The sequence below is a fragment of the Vidua macroura genome, chromosome 2 (genome assembly GCF_024509145.1).
Source record: "Vidua macroura isolate BioBank_ID:100142 chromosome 2, ASM2450914v1, whole genome shotgun sequence".
Taxonomy (NCBI): Eukaryota; Metazoa; Chordata; class Aves; order Passeriformes; family Viduidae; genus Vidua; species Vidua macroura.
In genome coordinates, this window is record NC_071572.1 from 14,498,631 (window position 1) to 14,519,182 (window position 20,552).

The 20,552-nt window shown below is 36.3% G+C and overlaps 1 protein-coding gene across 3 annotated transcripts in view; it reads right to left on the minus strand.

Moving 5' to 3' along the window:
* The window catches only part of CNKSR2 (connector enhancer of kinase suppressor of Ras 2), a 202,267-nt gene that overhangs the window by 69,568 nt on the left and 112,147 nt on the right, over positions 1 to 20,552 (minus strand). For all 3 annotated transcript variants that reach the window (XM_053971090.1, XM_053971089.1, XM_053971088.1), the window contains exons 10-13: positions 14,427 to 14,560; positions 10,503 to 10,714; positions 6,504 to 6,593; positions 4,932 to 5,146 (exon numbers count right to left, since the gene is read on the minus strand). In XM_053971090.1, the coding sequence (XP_053827065.1) occupies positions 4,932 to 5,146; positions 6,504 to 6,593; positions 10,503 to 10,714; positions 14,427 to 14,560 (651 nt within the window). The remainder of the gene's footprint in view (positions 1 to 4,931; positions 5,147 to 6,503; positions 6,594 to 10,502; positions 10,715 to 14,426; positions 14,561 to 20,552) is intronic.

Sequence of the window (20,552 nt, forward strand, 5' to 3'; positions counted from 1 at the left end):
TGCTGCCTCACTGGCAGAGTAGAAAGGAGAGTGCCTGACTCTCTGTGGGTGCTCACTGCAGCAAATATTGCTGTTAATTACGTGATTAAGAATCATCAGACTGCATTTCAACCACATGGACGGTTAGACATTGCTAAAGAGGAAAAAAAAGAAGTTTGCCAAACTTAATTCAATTTGCAGCACAACTCCAGCTGATAGCTGTTATTTTATTTCTCCCTTATTGGAGAATATTAAAGAATATTGGAATATTCTGGAATATTAAAGATAGTGCATGTGTACATATCTACGCATGTAAATTTAGCAAAATCCCAGTGGTACAAAACCTTGATTTATCTCCTCAACCCATTACTAAATGACCTGTTTCAGATGTATGAACTTCTAGTGCCACATTTTGCTACTAAACTTACCTTATTTTCAAATGCAAATAAAATAACTAAGAAAACTCCACTATTAATTAAACTATTTTAAATAGTCTGGTTATCACAGCATAGTGAGAAGCTGGTATTTTTCTGTCACTTTTCCTACAACAGTCGAGTCACTATGTACTGGTAAGAACACATGAACAAGTGAGCATACATGCACTGGAAAAGGCAGAGGAATAATGGGAGGTAGGAAGGGAGAAGAAACAAGGTCAATAATATAAGTTTATCTATGTAAGTTACAGCCTATTGTATATAGCAGGGAGTTATGCAAGAAAAAGCAATCTCGCTTACTATCACAAACTTTTCTTCACATTGAAGTTCTGCTTCTAGACTAAGGGAAAGTTGTATTGATCCAGTTACAAAATTATTATTATTATTAAGTTATTAATAACTGATTATTATTAACCTGACATTGAAATTATTATTCACCTGACATTGAACTTCTTTGACCCATGACTCTATCTCCCTCCTAAATAACAAATTATTTTCCTTCAATAAAAACAAAGCACAACACACAACACAGCACACAAGAAAATTCCTTTACAGAAAACATAATGAACTTGAGAAACTACAACAATGTGTCAGAGTTTTCATCTCTTGTGCCCCAAAAGTTCAAGACAAAATGTGCTGTTTTCTACCTACAGAAATAGATCACATTGAACACCTGCTTGCACATCAGATTAGCAACAGCTCAAACAGTTTGTCTCAGCTTAATAAAAATATTAACACTCTGTGTTGGTTTCTTTTACAACACTGAGGAAGAAAAATAGAATGCAAGAACAAAAACTTGTCTAGAAAGCAACAAAACACTGAAAACAATTTCTAGGATGGAAAAAAAAAAAAAACAAAAACAAAGCAGTGCAGAAAATTTATATATGAGGATTCAGAAACACCAGAAGAGGATACAAGAGATGTTTAGTTCACAGACACAACAAAATTAGTTTTTGCTTTGCTATGGTATCAGCTATCACACTGGTTACGTTCAGTGGATACAACCAAACCCTGTTCACTTTTCAAGGCTGCAACTGCAATGTACCCTTGACCAGACAGTTTTGATTGCAATGGCAGGTCAGTAATACAAACAAAACTTTTGAAACCAGTGATTTTATGCAAGTTTAGTTTCCTGACAGTCAGAAAATGCTAGACTGCCAAAATCTTGTGATCATTTCAGAATATTACAATTTGAATCTGCTGGCATTTTACAGAATAGCTTTTAGCAAATAATAAACAGGTACTTCTACATTACCATGGTAATTTTTGAACACCATCCACTTTGTTTACAGCACAAAAGATAATACCATTTCTGCTGTGGTAATTTAATTCAGCAGTGTAGTTTTTTGATCAAAGATTTTTCTTTTCTGTAGAGCCATACATAAAGGCTGAAGTCAGCATAACTGTAAAAGCTGCCTTTCTGCAGAAAAGCTTCACAGTAAAAAGGTAATCAACCTGCTCACATCAACAGCTGCAAAATCCAAAAGGAAAGAGGCCTGGAATGGTGAAGGGAATTCATCATTAACTAGTGGGATTTCAGTCCAAAATTATTTAACATTTATATCAATTGAGTAAAAAAAGAATGAAAGCATCAGTGAAAAAAGGTAAAACAGAATCAAAGACCAGTGAATGACACAAAACCTGACTGCTGAGTGAGCAGCATGGCTTTTACTCCAGGGAATTCAGTAAAAGGGAAAAGAAAATAGAAGAAAAAAAAGAAGAAATTAAACGTTCATGATTTCTATTTCACAGAATACACACATTATAAATATAATTTCAGGACAAAGAGACCCCACACCAGACCCCAGATTCCTGGAGCTTCAACACTCCTTTGTTATGGATGTGGGAACCATGGAGGCCCAGTTTGAGGGTCCAGAATCCTTACTCTCACATATTTCATACTTAGGGTTGCTTCAGAGACATGGATTATTCAGCAAGCATACCCAAGAAGTTAATGTTTCAAAATGACCAACTATATAGAAGGTTATCATATTTAAGAACAAATAATGCAAGATAAAAGCTTTTAGATTGGGAATATCCATCTTGTAGATAAGTGATTTGAAATAATATCATTACAGAAAAAAATAAAGCTAAAACCAAGTAACAAACATCCTCTCATTCCAAGGCTATGCTTAAAATCAGTAATCAGTCCTTTAAGCATTTAAATAGGTAAGTAGTGAACAGGAATGGTTGTGTAACCTTTCCATGCAGCTCCTGGAAATTTATGTGCTCTGCTGGCAAACATACTTTAGGAAGGATGCTTAAGATAGTTTAGGATTAGATATGAAGATTTGAAAGAATTTTGAGAATGAGGAAAGGATGTGAAAACCCAATCGTTGAAGAAAAACCTAAGCAGCTCATTATAACTCTTGCAAGCAAGAGGAGTCTACAAAATTATTTGATTATAACCTGTAAAATCCTATACTGAGGGATAAATTTGGTTACAAAAGATGTTTAAACCCAGAAGATAATGGCACATTTAAAACTATGGTTGGACATAGAAGCCAGGTAAACACAGGCTAACAGATAAATACTCTTTACAACAAGAGCAATGAGGGATGGGAGCTACTTAACAATTCTGGTGGGGTGTTCTTTAGCACTGGGACCTTATGCAAACAATTGAGGCACTACAGGTTCAAATTCAACAAAAGCCACGTTGTTGAATAGAGGCTGCTCTTTACTTTAGAAAAATCTACTGGCTTGTGGTATACACAGCACAGAGTCACAGCATTCTCTCTTCCCCTGATATTCTAGAATGATGAAAACATTGACTTCTGAAAAAAATCCAGACCAAACCAAACAAAAACTTCCACCTCTTTCACTACTATCAGGGTAGTTCTTTTACACTCGACTCATGAGTATCCGGAGGCTTCCATTTACAAATAATCTGAAATCTTTGGGAAAACCTAGGTAGCTGCTGATTGTAAAAAAATTGTAATAGGACAGCCACTCTTTTAGTGATCTTTAAGATGCAATTTGATCATAAAGCATGTTTTCACTGTCTGATTTGTTATCTATAGCTTAATAAAATTTTACTGCAAACAGATACGAGTTCCTTGTTTGTTATCTGTACTCCCCCATTCTTTGCTCACTGTACTGTTTATTTAAGATTGGAAGAAAAGTTCTGCCCAATTTATTACAAAACCTTTGACTCTACTATGTGGCAGAAGATGTATGCACCAGAATACTTGGGTGTCATTACCACTAAATAGAAACTCTGGAACTGCATGATAGCAGCCAGCTTCCAGAGGCAGCATCAGCAATATTCAGCTGCAGAGTGCTGCAAATGCTTTGTGAAGGGCTCCTTTCCATTTCCCATTTCTTGGACAAATCAATAGTCCAAGATTCCTTTTTCTGTTTACTTCATGCATTTTGCTCCATAGCCAGTTAGCAGATCAATACTGATTTGTATTCTAAAGAATGGATAATCTTTATTTATTTTTATAAAGGAATAAGCTCCAACTAAACTTTCAAATAGATGCTGATGATTTAATGGCATTACAGAGAGAGATCCTTTAATGGTAATGATGCACAAGAAGGATTAGCTGATACTGGTGGAATTTGGGGTGGTAACATTTCAAGTGTTTTGAGGAGGGATATCGAAAGTAAATGAAAAATGCTTGTTGTCAATTCTATGCTTGCTGCTGCTCATTAACTTCCAAACCAGAGCTTCGAGAATCGCCAGTTCCTGTGTACATCATTAATTTTTGTACAGAATTTGGAAACTAGACTTACTATGAGATAGAGGGAACCAAAGGGAAAAAAAAAAAAAGATGGTACCTTAAAAGAAAATATTTTGTTACTGCATAGTGTCAGGAATTTAACATATACTGAGAAACAAATGTCACTGAGAGATGAGTATTCTCTTGATACATGGAAAGTGCTATGAGGTGAATATCTTATCACATCTAAAATATGTTGTGATCTTCTAACTCCATTTTTTGGACGCTCTTAAAAACAAGCAAGTTGCTGCAATTTTCCTGTTGCATCCCATTCAGTGGAACCACTACCTTCACATTTATACCTGCATTCCTGAGGGCTGTATGTTAAAAACAGTTACATGCATTAGAGCTCCTCTTACCTCAAAGGAAAACAAACATCTTCCAAAAGTTTTCCTGCCATTATCAGGCCTTCCAAGTACCTGGAGTAAAGGGGCTGTCTGACAACACTTAGCATATTGCAGTGATAGAGATGCTGGGAAGAACTTTTCTAGCCAGTCAGGAAACTGCTGTTGCTTCCCTTTCCATCAGCAGCAAGTCAGTCAAGGCAGAGATACCACACTGCATTTCAAAAGTGCCATTTTCTAACACAGGAAATAAAACAATGCTGTCCATCCTTCATCTTAACAGCAAAATCAAGAATTCTAAAATATTCTGTTGAGATCTAGTTATTGTCTGAAGAATATAAATCAGTGCAACAGCAGCAGTCCAGAGAAGGTTTGAACAACAGTATTAAACCAAGACTGTCTCTTATCACAAGCACAGAGCAATGACTTTTGTTAATGTTACTTTTACTCACATGGTACAAAGCAGTTTCTGGTCCAGGTGTGCCCATGACTTCTTGTCTCAATGACTCCATTTGTAAACTAGGCAAAAGTGAGTAATGACTTGGACTACTACTCTTGTCTCCTTTCTTTTTGGACTTTTTCCCAGTATCCTTTTTGCTATTCCTTTGAAACATGTAGTCTTCTTGACCTATTTTCTCATTGCTCATATAGCGAAGCAATGAATTTTCTGTTGAAAGGAAAGTAATGCAAAACACCATTGTGAACTGTTACAGGCATGTAAATCCTGCTTCCAGAACATGCAATATTCTTGCTAAGATCTACTGCCAATTTTAACTCTTTGGGACTATTTCATTAACAAAACCCGTATGTTTCTTTGGTTCAGATATAATAAGAAAGCAAACTTTTGGTAGGGAAAATTCATGACTCTTACAGTTTTCTGGTATATTTTAAATAAAGGGAACAAAATATGAAAGAAGATGCACATCACTAAATTTTGTCTTGGAGTTTTAAAAAAATGAGCAATTATGGACTTATGAAAATTTTGGGGTTTTGCTACTTTTATACCAGGACTCATAATCAATACAAAGGTTAGTGACACCACACATTTTAAAGTAATTTGCTCTGAACATTCATTGGAGATCATTCACCATATCATACATTTCCTGAATACTCTTCCAGCATGTACCAATTTGTAGCTGACCCAGAAGCAATGTCTGTCAATTTAGGAAAACTTTTTCACAAAATTTTCTCTTTCCTTGCATTAATGTGAACTTCTAGTACCCACTACCTCCTGTGGCAAGAAGCTCTTCAGCTTGAACATGAACTGCAGCAGCTCATTTTCTTTTTATCCAGCATCTGACAGAGATATTTGATCTTTTTGATCTTGTTTCAGATTGAACACTGACAAACCTATTTCCTAACTTAACTCCACACAAGCTTTTATAAACCTTTATTATGTCCTGTTTAAGTTCCCCAAACTGATAATGGGCAGCCTGTGTAACTGACCCCAGTTTAGGAGTCAATTCAGGCATCTGATTAATTTTTGTTGTCTCCTAAACCTTCTTGAATTCAACTGTATTTTTCTTAAGAGATTAAGAGACTGGAATTGCACACACATAGCACGAGCAACAACTGACACGGCAGCATAAGAATGCTTCTAAATTTGGTCTTGTATTCTTTTCCTAATAATTCCTAAGTGTTTCCTTTTTTGATCCCTACTGAATATTTAGTTAGCATTTTTGCAGAAATAGCTATCATTACTGTAACATTTTGTTCCTGGCTGATAAAAGCAATCTCAGAGGTCATAATTTTGTACATGGAGTTATGCATCCAAGCCTTATAACCCAGAAGAATCTTATCCTCTTTGATTTTGAAGTAAATCTCATTCTGCTCTAGAATGTTTTCCAACCAACTTCCTCAATCCTAAAATAGACTCTGCAAAAAATATATATAATAAAAAAATATGAAAACAGGTTCACAAACATATATAGCTAAGCAAGCAGCAAAATGACGTTGAAATACATAGCTTAAAGCAAGATAAAACCCATAATACCTTGTATAAGATGTGTGTTCAGATTACTTACCTCTCCTAGTATCTCTTTTAATTTTATTGGGGTCTTCATAATCTCCCACCCAGTTATATTCTACTGGCATAGAAATAGGCCTCAGCTTCCCTGGAAACAGAGGAAAAAACTGAGATCATGCACCATAAGGCAGCATTAACCCAAGGTTCTTTAGAAGAAAGAACAAATTATGTGCTAAGCTGCTATTCTACAGGGTTGCTTATGAAAGAGGATCCAGCATTGCCTCTGAACAAGAGGTCAAGGCAGGAGTTCTGTTTTCTTTAACAGAAAAGAAGCAGCTAAGTATTTAATGGATTTTTTTTTTAAGTTTAGAAAATAAATCCAGTGCCCTACCAAATCATCAGTGGAGTGACGTCTGACACTGACAAATGCATTCAAATTACTTCAGTTTTCACTGAGTAGTATCTATTTCTTATTCTAGAAGCCCCTGGCACACACATGGGAGAACTGTTTTAAAGCACATGGGAACTGTTGGTAACAGAAACTTGTGCATATCACTGAAGTACCTTCACAAATAGCAAATGTGGGCTTGCAAGATCCATCAGTGACTAAGTGAGAAAGGAAGTAGAAAACTTCTACATGTAATTTCTTTTGTAGCATTTCATCCACAGAAAGCAAAGTACATTATTATTGCTAAATTCACTTTGACTTCAGATAGCAATAAAAAGAATAGCTGAAGACTATCCTATCTTTTAAATTTTGACTGGAAGATGCTGAAATGATTTTTTAAAATGCTGTAAACTATGATTTCTGTTTAAGGATTGCACATATATAGCTGAAAATCAGTGTGCTATGGAACTTAGTGGGGCCACCTAGAGTGGTCTGAATTCTTTAGCAAGTTAAATATTGTATTGAAACATAGTGTAGGTAAATAATGTACTGAAACAAAACAGAGAAGCAAAGCACATGGCATATTATCTGACAGACTGAAAACAAAATGTTTTCCTAACAAGATCAGCCCTTGCTCTTTTTAAATCAATCTATCAGTCATAAATCCAAAAAGCAAGTAAATAGTTTGCTTTTAAAAGTAGCAAAGCTTAAAGTAAAAACTTCAAAAGTCCTGTAAATTATTTTAGTAGAAAATCCCTACATAAAATCTTAGTTCATATTTTTGAGGTTAAATCTGTGATACCCTGAAAAAAATAGACATGTTTATAATGAAAAAAAAATATTGAAACATGTCAATTTCCCTCCTGAAGTACTGTGTCCATGGAAAACACCACCACCACCATGCAGGCAGCATAATGGTAAAACTTTTTATTATCTTAAAAAAAAAAATTGCCAGAAAAGTTTTATGTTCTGTTCAGACCACAAGATTAGATCACAAATACTTCACTACTCAGGAAAATCACATATATTTTAAACTTTTCTTTTATCATTCATTTTACTATTTAGGGACACATATTGAAGTCTGATTGAAGCTGGTGAGATTTAGTGCACACAGTCATTTCCTGAGCGGGGATGTATTCGGCTCATGTTTACTTGATCAGGAACAGCTCTCAACAGTTTCTTCTTCTAGACAATAAAACCTTCTTTTCTTTGTGAGGCTAAACACACAGTATTTTATTAATAGGAACTGCACACTTAATAAAATTGAAAAGCTACAAAATTGATTGTTATCAAAAGTAACAACAAATTTTCTGCAAAACTTTCAGCTGTTCAAAGTACCTGCTTTTGTATCTGGCATTAAAACTGCAATAATCAAATTTGTTTCTTTCCTTAAACTCAAGTTTCATTTGCTTGTTTCCTCTCCTAACAACCTTGTTTTTTACACTCCTATGGATTCCCTAATCTCTTTTCCATTGGGAGGACACTCAGGAAAATTTTTATCTTGCATGTGAATAGAAGCTTTCCAAGACCAATTAGCAGCAACTATAGAAGACCTCAAAGCCAGTAAGAGCATGAAAGAGAAATATCTTTTTAACATTGTCAAAAAATGTCAAAAGATTCCAATAAAGAAATTACAGAGGGCCTTATTAACCTCTCATGTAGGAGAACTGAGAAAATTTTTGTAAAGAAGTTGACACATCACAAAATTAATGTTACGTACATGTTGAAAATAATTATTTCTCTAGGCCTGGGAACTCTCTTTGACCTTCTTTAATGGGTGACCATAAGCCAGAAGAGTGTTATTGTTGTTTTCCAGATTTCTGTGAAACCCTAAGGTCATGCCTACCCACAAACCTTATGTTAACAAGTGCCATGCAGGAAACTTTAGAATTTAATGCTGAAATGGTAATATTTTTAGAAAATACACTTAAATAAAAATGGACTTGACAATTCATTAAAAATGGACTTGAATTCATTAAAAAACGTGAGATCAAAAGTAAAAGACTGTAAAACAAATGCATTAAATAATGACTGATTTTCAGAGGAGTCTTTGATCCATGTCTTTATGAATCCTTCTGCTCACAGAAAAAAAAAAGGCTAAAAAAGCTATCTTATAACAAAATAATGGATTCAGCAGTCCTTGAAGAAGAAGTGTGTTCTTCACTCTCAACCACCAGTATTAAAATTTAATGTCTGGAACAGTGAGTACATCTCTGTTAATGGAACTGACTGCAGCCACCAACTGTAATATTTGAAATACTGGAGCAATAAAATTGATATATCCATTTTCAAAACTTAGCAGTTATTTTGCACAGAATGGGCATGGTTAGAAAACTCTTGAAAACACTTTGAAATCAAAAGGATACTGAAGATTTTTCAGCAGGATGGTGTACTTGTGTAGAAAGAGTGCATTTTGTGAAAATGCAACCTTTCATGTTGTGCAAGCATATTGCTCCAGGTCCTGAGGATACTTTATACAGCTCAAGTTCAATTTATATCAAGGTTCCCAGGTGATTTTGGGGCTTGGCTGCATAATGTACTAAATCTATGCTTCCTCATAATTTACATCTATTTTCTTCACAAAGGGATATGATGATAGGATTGTTACAATGACTCTAACATATAGCTTGTGCTCACTTTTAAAGTTGAAGTAACACAGCAAGTAGGTTGAAAAAATATTCAAGTGTGTGCTCAGCTAATACTATAGCAGTCAAAATACCTTTTTTAAACATGAGATTTCCTCTTCATTTTCTTCTATAGCCCAAAAACTCTATGCCTGTACAATTTTATACTTGGCAACAGAAAACCAGTTCTCCCAGTCCAAAGCTAAACAAGTTATCATACAAGGTAAAGGAAGAGTCCCAACAGTTTCAAGGGTAAAATAAGCTGGTGTACAAAGGTTTGAGCATCAGAATTCTTGCCTGATATTTACAGAATTTACAGAAGTTGTTCCTGAATTCTCATCCTAAATAAGCCAAAATCCAAGATGTGGATGTAGCATGAATACATGTGCATGTTTACATGCAAAATTGCTTCTTAAACAACCTATGCTCTCAAATAATAAGGAACTGCTATATATAAAAAGCCATCACTTGCAATCTAGGAAGTTACAGGAGGTTAATACAGTATTACCAAAAGAAGACCACTGTCATCAGTCATACTTCAATTCTGGGACTAAAGAAAAATTATAGAGTTTTAGAGAGCAGTGCAGCATGAAAGCAGCATGTCATCTCTTGGTAAATCTGAAGGAGTTTGATTGCTATTATACCTAAGAAAATTTTTCCAAAGCTGAATTCCAAAGCTTATTCAAGTCTTACCCTTATAATGAGAGAAAATTTCCATTCTGTATTTTTAGTAAAAAAATATGAACTTCTGGTATATGCTTTTTTCAATAAAATGATACTGAAACATAGTCTGGAAAACTAAGCTGATAGCAAAACATATATTCAGAAAACCCATCAGTTGTAAACTGGACCTACCTATCACAGTAAGTATTTTTCTTTCCTATAACAGAATAAGCTCTTAGGCTGAAATTAGACTAAAGTAGCATTGAATTCTCAGCAAAATCAATGGCCACCAGAAATATTTTCATGGTTAAAAACAAAAGCAGATGCATGAAAATCCTAAAATCAACAAACAGTGATTATCTTTATGAGATCAATGCTGTACCATATGTCGGTGTGCTCTCTCTCCTTCCAGGACCACTTGTTCTTCCCTTCTCATACTCATAGCAGTACAAAACTGCATCTTCTTCAACCACATTAAAGCGTTTCCGATATTCTTGGTCCAGAAATGAGTTTGGAGATTCAGATCCTGTATGAACCGGTTTCCCCACTATATGTCTGCCAACATCATCACAGGGGAGATTACCCTTTTCATCCCTTTAGTTAAAAAGAAAAGTTTTTAATGTATTGAGATAAGACAGTGATTTTTCTAATACTGTGAATATTGCAATAAATATAGGCTTATGTCAATATTTCATACACTGAAACAGATGAAATCCACCCCACATCAGGATCACACAGCATATATTCATATGTATACATTTATATGCCAGTTACCTCACACATTTCTGTTTGTTCAGTTCTTTACTGATTTATCCATCCCACTGATTTCTTTTGAAAAATACTATAGAAATAAAATTGCAGTTACTCTTTTCATTTTTCTTGTTTTTTCTGGAATCTACCTAGCACTTTGTGATTTAGGGCAGAGGAGTAATATTGGCCTTACATTTTTGGCCTTACATTGGATACTTTTAAGACATGGCAACACGGCAAGCATCAGCAAACCCAATCCGATTCCTTATACTTCGTCCCAGATCAAGAAGAATCAGGCACAGAAGATGTACAGACACCTGATATAGTTTTGCACAATCATTTCAGCTCTAGAAGTTGTATAGCTACATCCATGCAGTTTCATATACAGTATGCAGCACCTGCTTACCAGCTGCTACCCCAGGACAGTGCTAACTTTGCACTTTGTGTCAGTTCCCCATGGTCTTTTTGCTCTCCTCCACCCCTGCCCCACTCTTTGAAATGGAAACTACTCAAAGGCATCAAACAAGAGCAAGCAGTGCTGGGTTAGGAGTCCTTTCTTGCACTAGATGAACCAGGACTCAACTAGTATATGTGCTGCTACAACTACCTGGAGATGGCTACAAAAGACTTGATCAGATAGTAATTTCTGATCAGCAAAAAAAAAGGTAGTCAAGAGAGAAGTAGGTATTCCAGAGGTAATCAAGAGACAAACTGGGCCATATGTTCTTGTTGGAGTCCTTCGGCCCCTGTGAACTTCCATGTGAGTTCCAAGCTGGCCAGCATGCTGACCCCTACTTCACCTGGCACCTTGAGACTCCATCTGAGGACCAAGCAAAGCCTCCTCACGGCACCCAGGCAGCCATGAAGGATGAGAAAAGGCCATCCTGCCTCGGTGTGACAGTGCAGCACCACAAACCCTCACTGATCTCACACTCACTTTGGCAAGCTGCTTTCCCAGAGCAGGCATGGTGTTGGCTTAGTGAGGGAGGCTGGTGCAGCCCCAACAGGGCTGTGGGCTCTCCTCCAGTCACAGAGAGCCCTTCTGTGCTGACAGAGCTGGGATCCCAGCAGGTAACACGATGGAGACTGACATAAACCAGCCAGATGCTGATTGATGCTGCAACCACCATCAGGGGCTGGCCCAAGGAAGGCAGAGCAGCCTGACCTAGAGGGATCTTTACTGCAAGCATGGAGTTAATACAGAGCCATCAGGCAAACACCCTTTGCCACAGCCCTCTAGAGATGAGGGCTCCAGTTCCCCAAAGATTCTTGATAAATATGAGCAGGCACTGACACACAACCAGCACATGGAAAGTGTTCGTCCCTTTTTGTCATGCCATCCATGAGAGGATGTGTCAGCAGCTGTAGTGTCTGTGGGTATCATCACCAAAGCTTTGAGTTTTACAATTTACATCAAAATATCAAGTCTTTTCCTCTATTCCAGTAACAAAAGGAGGCTTGATTGTTTGCTTTTCTTCCTTTAGAATGGCAACAACAAACTGAGAAACAGATGTTGAGCAGTTTGATAATACCCAAAATACACATATGATTTAATATAGTTAATAATGAAAACCTGATGAAATGCCAAAAAAAATTATTCAGAAACACTGCACCCTATGTGACAGGTGAAATCAAGAACAGTCTATTTGGATTAAACTGATGAAAAAATTCAAATGTACCAAGCTTAATCTCTCTACAAGATTACAGCTTGTATTAATATGTACTAAAGGATTTAATCTGAATTGGTCCAAACTACTGCATTATCATCATGATTTAAGAGATGTTATTAAAAATAATCAAAATTCATTTGGAAGTTCTCAATTTCTAGAGCAGAACTCAAAAATTGAAGAGTAGTGAATGTTTAGCAAAAATACTTTAAAAATGAGGATGCCATTCTTCTCAAATAAAAATATTTTTGTGATGGTAAACATAATCATTTTCAGGAGCACTAGGTTTTTACCATATGACTACTGCATTCAAAGAGAAACACACCTAAGGACTACCCTTTGGTTGGGTTTTTCTTCCTCACAGCTTTTTTTATGTTAATGGATTAGAATTAAATACTTGGTTCTTTTCTGTAAATTTTCTGAAAACCATGTCCTTAAAATATTTGTGTGAGCATACCAAAGAATTGTTATCAGGGAGGTAAAATATGCATTAGATTACTGTGCACAATTCAAGTGTCATGACTAACAATGTTCTCATTTAATTTAAAGAAAAAAAAATAGTTATAGCAAACTAGAGTATGTGTTAGTTCAACTGGGTTATACATACCACATTTGAAATAATTATTTTTTTTCTCTGAGAAATAGAAACCAAGCCAGGTACAGATGAGGAAGGAACATGGGACACAGCTTAAGGCTTCACAAAAGGCTTCTAACATCCTCATGAAGTCAAAATCACACTTGTGCCCTGCAAGGTTTTTCATATCTCTGAAGAATAAGAATTTATCATAGAATCTCAACTTCTCCTCCCCAGTAGGCAATTTAATTTGCCATATACCTCATTCTTGGGCAATGCTCTGGAAAGTCCTGTCAGTATCAGGTCATACATCTTATTAACTGGCTAGAGGAGTTGCTGATAACAAAGTGTAAGAAAAACTCAGCTACAAGAAACTCAGGTACAAGAAAGAACATGCTGCCCTTATAACTTTTCCAAGAAAGGTAACTAAAAGAAAAGCAAGAATTAATTTAAAAATACATTAACTGTACATATGATAACCTGTGCCTAAGATCATGGAAGCTTTAGGAATTCTGATTCCTCTTAAATACAAACCTAAACCTCTGGGCAGCCACTTTTTGCACTATTTGTAGGCCACAATTCTCTCAGAGTTTCAGGAATGCAACATCTGAGTACATTATGGAAATATACTGAATAATTTGTGGCTGTGTAAAGGTAGGCTAATGAATTTGCAAGGAGAATCTGCTGCTCTTCTGGCTCAGCAAGTCCAGACACCTAGGAGAGAAAAAAATGCCTGTTCCAGGTGGCAGGTCAGAGTATCAGCCATACTGACAGGGAATGACAGGGAACAGCATGGTCACTGCACAGCCTGGCAGAGTGGCCACACTAAAACACAAATCTGAAATTTGCTCTAATATCGGAAAAAGAAAATGCTACGGCAGGACTAAACAATGATGTTGTTGGAGTTGAAAGGTTTCTTGCATTTAACTCAGACTCCCTTGCTGCATTATGATTATTGGGCAAGGGGACAAATATGAGCTCCTTTCCTAGTTACAGATTCAGGGTTTCAGGTAACTTTTGCTCTTCTGAATGAGGATGAGACTGTTGCAGTCAACTGATTATCCTATATTTGAGAAAACAGGGTACTGAACCTTCTTTTCTGAAGGCTACTGTCCATTTTTGAAGACAAGATACTGATTCAGAATATTCTGGGTCTGATTCAACACATCTACCCTTAATAACCAGTTTACCTACAAAATACAGTATTAATACAGTATTATTTACAGGGAAGACTAATATATAGGTATGGACAGAATTGCCCGTTACTTCACAAACATTTTTGTAACAAATTGTACTGTGAAATGGTCTTTTTTACCTTGGAACATAAGGTTCTGTTGGAGGAGGGGGTATGTAGAGGTCCTGAAGGGCAGAGCTGTCTCTTTTTGTAGGTGTGCTGATAGTGCTGGATGGAGTAGCAACACTGCTTGTAGGGCTTCTAGGAATAAGAGGCTGGTTCAAAAGAGAGAGAGAAATAATCAGGATTATCTTTATATATTACACATTTTTATTTGTAAAAGCCAAAACATTCTGAATATAGTTCACAAAGCTAAAGAAATAGCAGTTCTAACGTTCTGTATGCTTTTAAACTGACTAAAAACCACTCATGCTAAGAGGACAGATCTACAAATGGACATGTATTGTGCTTATAAAATTGACTCCTCTGATTACATCTTTTTCCCTTTAGCACAGCAAGTTTATTGCCAATGCCCATAAAATTAGTTATCACTAGAGCTACTGGTGAAATCTTAACGAGTAAATAACATACAGAATCCAGTTAATTCCTTAAATAAACATAGTAAAGAAAAAGTCTAGTGTTTGCAGCAAAAGGTGCATAAGTAGGCATTAAATTGAATGTCAAGTCCTTCCATCTGCTCTACAGCTTAAGAATTAACTGTAAAAGCTTCAGCTTATGCCTGCAGATGCTGTTAAATCAGGTACTGCATCCTCAGAGCACACACACTATGAGAGAATCAACTGGAGATTATTATTATTCTTCCTTCCCCTGGGCACACTCCTTACAAAGTAACATTTACTCACAGGTAAATAAACTGTACCCTCCCTGCAAAATAATCATGCATTCTAGCTATCATCCAGTCCAGATAGGATCCTTTCTCTTAATCACATTTTTCACAAGATTTTCACAAGATTTCCTAAGTCTCTCCACAGATGCAGAAAAATCAAATGAGAAGGAAACTTTGATTGTTTTAGTCTACTTAATAACATGGCTGTCTATAAACAAAAGCCTTGTGTAGCTTGGTTTGTGTGATAGCTAAACTCAGGCAGAAGAAAAAAGAAAGAGCGGAACAGCAAGTACAAGAGTATCTTCATACATCCGAAAAAGAATTTAATATTAAAATAAATGGAGTTTTGCTTCAAAAGAGTTTTTTCTCCTCCATCTTTTTGGAAGTTTACTCCTTGAAGAAAGAAGTGCTAGGATTGAAGAGAGTTCATGATACCTAAAATTTCTGACCTTAGTAACTACTTAAAGACACAAACATTTCACACTGTACTCATGGCAGAGAAGCTCTAAATGTGGACTGAATGAGTGCATAGAAAGATCCTTCTCAGCACTATTACCAATATTTTAAGACAGACCAAAAGGGTATTTCTGTGCAGAATAAGTTCTCATTTTCTAGATATTAATCTTGACACTGTAGCAGAAAACCCAAAAAGTTCAAAGCAGGATCATTGCCAGAATGTTGGCCTTTTATCACTGGTGATAAGCAATACAAATCTATGCCTATCAAGCCAAGGCCCCACCACTGTGTTACTTTTTTACAATCTGTATGTAGGAACAATGAATATCATTTAAGAAACCTCATCCTGCCTCATTTTTGGAACAGAACTGTGTTAGGTGCTATGTAGTCCATACATAATAAAATGCATGCTTAAAATTTGCTTGTTAAAACTCTGCAAGTCCACCTTTAGAGCAACAGCTATAAACTGACACAAGTTTTCTGGTTTTGAATGTTCAAAATCTGTCTCCTATAAACAGTGATGCTGCTTAACTCTTCCATTGCTCATTAGAGTTAATGTGAGTATCCTACAGCCAGGCCAAAGAAAGAGTGCCAGTATTTACAGGAAGAAAGGGAGAAAGACACACACAAAAAACCAGACAGGTAAAAGACTTTACAACCACTAAAAACAAGACAAGTCTGCAAAAATAAGAATAAAATTGGCAGCAAAAACAGGTAAAAAAACCCCAAAACAACCCAAAACAATAAAAAACACCCTAAACATTCCCCCCCCCTTTCAGAGAAACAAAAATTTTATCCTTTACATTTTTATCTGTGACATTGTAGCCATAGATGTTTTTGAACCACTAATACAACAGTGTTTGTTACCTCTCTGATACTCTGCATTTCTATAACAATAACACTTCGTGGCTTGCTGAGTAGCCTTTTGAATTAATTTTCATTGTAAGCCAAGAGGATTTTGTGACCTAGATCCTGTTTACACTTGTTAAGCCCAAGCTGTTTGCTCATGGCTCATACCAGCAGAAGCACTGAGATGAAGACAAACTGTGTAGATGGGTTTGCTCTTCTCCATTTAGAGGAAGAAGACAACCCTTTATTTTACCTACATGAAAAGGGAGGTAAGAGGAGAGGGGGACTTGGAGACTGGAACTGTGGCAGTCAACATGACCTTATGGTTTATCTTACACAGGGAAAATAATGCTCAAGCATAAAAGTGTTCTGAACTTAAAAGAGTTTGATGTGCCTCTGGTGATCCTGACAAGGTGCTGGAGGGCTAGAGGACACAGGGAAAGAATTTCCCTTGTGTTACAGCCTAGAATACCTGGCTGCAGCTATATAAATTCGAATGATACTGCACTAACTTCTGGAAAAAGAAAAAAAAATATGCTGAAGTCTGAGGAATCTGTTTGGTATAACACACAGCCCTTACATACAAGTCAGTTTGTCTTCCAGGCAGTTTGCTGGTTGATCCCGGAAATCAGTCTGGGTTTGGACATCTTTGACAAATGCGTATTTTGGTTCATCTTTCAGCACAGGAAGGTGGTTGAAACAGTGAGTGCAACAGGAAGAAATGGTATTCAGTCTAACACAGAAAGCCACAAGCTATCCAACTTACTGAAGGCCAGTGGTTCCCTGTCAGATACTGTCAGAGGTGAAGACACAGTGTAACTGTGGACATTCTGAATGACTGTGGTACCTCACAGGACAGCAAAATGAATTCAGCATCCCAGGGCACCTGGAGCTCCCAAGGGGACAGAAATCATAATCCAATCCAATTCCTGTGGAGGTACAATCCTGTAGGATTGTCCCAAAACACACTAGGATGTTTCATATATTTTTCCATATTTCTTTTGCATTGCTAAACTCAACTTTCTGCTTATTTCCAAAGAAACAGAAACCTTGTCCAACTAGAAAAAAAGGGAAATCCTAATTTAAAACTAGGTCACTTCTTTTTAAAAAAAGAACCCCAGTATTTATCATGACTACACCAATAAATCAGTTGCTTACTAAGAATTTTTACATGGTAAAAACATTTAAATGATCTCTCCTGGTGTTAGCTCAACACACCAAGAGCCTTGCTGTAACTACCACCTTGTGCTGCAGAAGTTCAGCTTACATTTTTATGTACAGAATGAAAAAGTCTTCAGACCCCTCTGGCTGAAAAGAAAGCCTTCAGAACATGGCCTAGGTGTATGGTACATTTACATAGCATTTTGCATTGAAATTTAGAGACCTCAACTCTTCAAGTCAATCTGGTCACATGCAAGCAACCAGCTCATGTAGCTCTCTGCTTCAATGGCAGCCACTCAGAGGGCCACATGCAGGCACCTTGGACACAAAACCACATGCAACTGCAGTCAAGTATTCCTCAACGGGATGTCTTGGAGATCAGTGGTATCACTGATTTAATTCTCTTCCAAAGAGTAGAGATTCTTCTGCTGCAGTTCCTTCTGGCAGGCTGGCCAGGGCAAGTGGGATTGCTGAAACAGCAATAAAACTAAAACATTTTCAGGTCTAGAGAGTTGAATACTTGGCCCATGGGAAAAGCCTGACAGAGGAAGTTTGGAAGTTACATATTAAAACTGGAACAACCTAAAAAAAAATGTCCCACAAATGACCCTGCATCAATCTTAATCCACAATAAGAGACACAAAATCTGTAATTCAATATATTTTGGAGTACTATTTCTCAAACACTTTGAATGCACCACCCACCCTCATGTTCATTAGTCTTTACAGAGCCTTCTCTAAACTGTCACTAGGCTGCAGAACAGGAAACCAATCGTCTTTACTCACAGCAGCTGGGAAAAAGGAAATCCCTGTCAGCACTGACTGACAGCACACAAGTCCCCTCTCATCAGTAGCTGTTCTGTCCCTTTTGGCTCTGCCCTGTGGTTCCCATCTCCCTTATGCTAACAGGACCCATTGGTGCTTTTTGCACCCCTGGTCCTGAAGAAACTGAGAGGGTGTCCCAGTGAGTTAGCATATTCTTTTTGATTTTTCTATCTAAACAATGACTGTAATCAATATTTAATATATACCATCTAAAATTCTTTTAATTGTTTTTTAGAACTCTTTGAACCTTTCATTAACACCCTTGGAAGCTGCAATATGAGTTTGAGAAACATTGCTCCAAAAAAGACATACAATTTTTCAAAATATAAGCAAAGTTAATACAAAATTTTAAATTACATTATCTTTATACAGCATTTGCATCAATAAGCAGATTTTACTGCCAATGTATTTTTCATATTTGATCAAAATTACAACAATACATCGAACAAAATGTTTCCAATAAAATAAACTTTTTATAAGAACAATCATGACATGAAATAATGAGATACTGTAACTAATTCAGTCAGAATTCATTTTAACAGTGCTACAAAGAATGCCCAGTTCCCATGCAGTTAAAAGACAACTAAGTAATTTAAAAGCAAACAAGTGAGCATTTTATTCAAATTTAATAATTAAAAAGGGTAGGATCTTTAGTTCTAGTCATAAATGATGAAAACAGTATTGTGTCTAGATGAATGAAGGAGGCAATATAATCAAATAGGAAAATATACTGAATAAAAATAATAAAAGCAGCATTTTCTTTCAAACAAAGGACTTCTTATTGTTGCCTTTGCTCCTTAGGAATATGGAAATCTTAATATATAACAGTGGAAATATGATGCACATCTAATCCAAAACAAGTTCTGTTAAAAAACTACAGATACTGAGCTGCTGGTGCTTTTAAAACAGTACAATTTAATCAAATACAAATCAGTACAGCAAACTATAAAGATATATACAAAAGGTGACATTTAAAAAGGCTTGGTGAAGGAGGGGTCAGAAGGTTTTTTCCAAGTCAACACACCAGATGTGGCTGGCAGCTGGACCTGCCCCATCCTCACTGCCATGAGGAAGAGCCTTCTCACTGACACTAGCAGATGCATTCCAAATTAACCGAAGCATGGCACTTGTTGCTCTAGTACTCTTTTTCTGTATTGAAAAAAAATTGGATGAAGAGTCTTCCACACTGTAATGAAATCCATTTTCTTTTGAGTAATTAACAAAGCATTTTCCAGAAGACAAAGGAGGACTTTGCAGCTAGGTTCTTGCTAGTGTGCTGACAGCAACTTACACCAAATTTCATATGCTCTGAGAATCTTTATTGAACTTTCCACCCTTATTCCAACAGTACTTGAAGAGGCCTTCCTTTGAAACTTCCCAGAATAACACAAAGTGGAAAGGAAAAATAAAACAGACAATCTAGAGTAGAGGAAATTTATTTTGGTTAGGTTTTGAACCAGACAAAAATTTGGAGAGTTCAAAGATAAAATCACCTCTATGTCAAACAAGGAAAATAAAAAAAAAAAATTAAGGATTAAAGTTAATTGGTTTGTTCACCACATTCAGTAGCAGTCAGAAATATAAATATCGCAAGCTGCAATATCATTCTAGGTTCTCACACAATGGATCAGCCTATCAAAAAAAGTAACTGAAAGGCAAATTTAGTAAGGTTTGTCTTGCAGGCACAACACCTTAACATTTATGGTACAATATCATATTAATAAATACTTTCAATTTTTCAAAAGGCAACCACTAAATTCCCCAAGGCCACAGATGTCTAATTCAACTGTTGAAAAAGCGATAACAAAAAACACAGGCTGAAAAATCCCTTGACTTCACAAATTTGGACATGATTCTAAAATGCATCATGGGAGAACCTTGATTACCCGTAAGAGGTTGGATACTGATGGATATTAAAAGAGACAATCAACTCACTGAAAACACACACACAAAAAAATCTCCAATCAACCAAATGGCATTTTCTTTAATCAGGACACAAGGGAAGAAAAAAAAAAAAGTTTTTTATTTCTGTAATGATTGACCTTAGAGCTGGAATTAGTGCACTTGTAAATACAAACTCATTATGTAATGGTGCATGGTATAGCCAAAGGCTAATTGAATTATTTTACT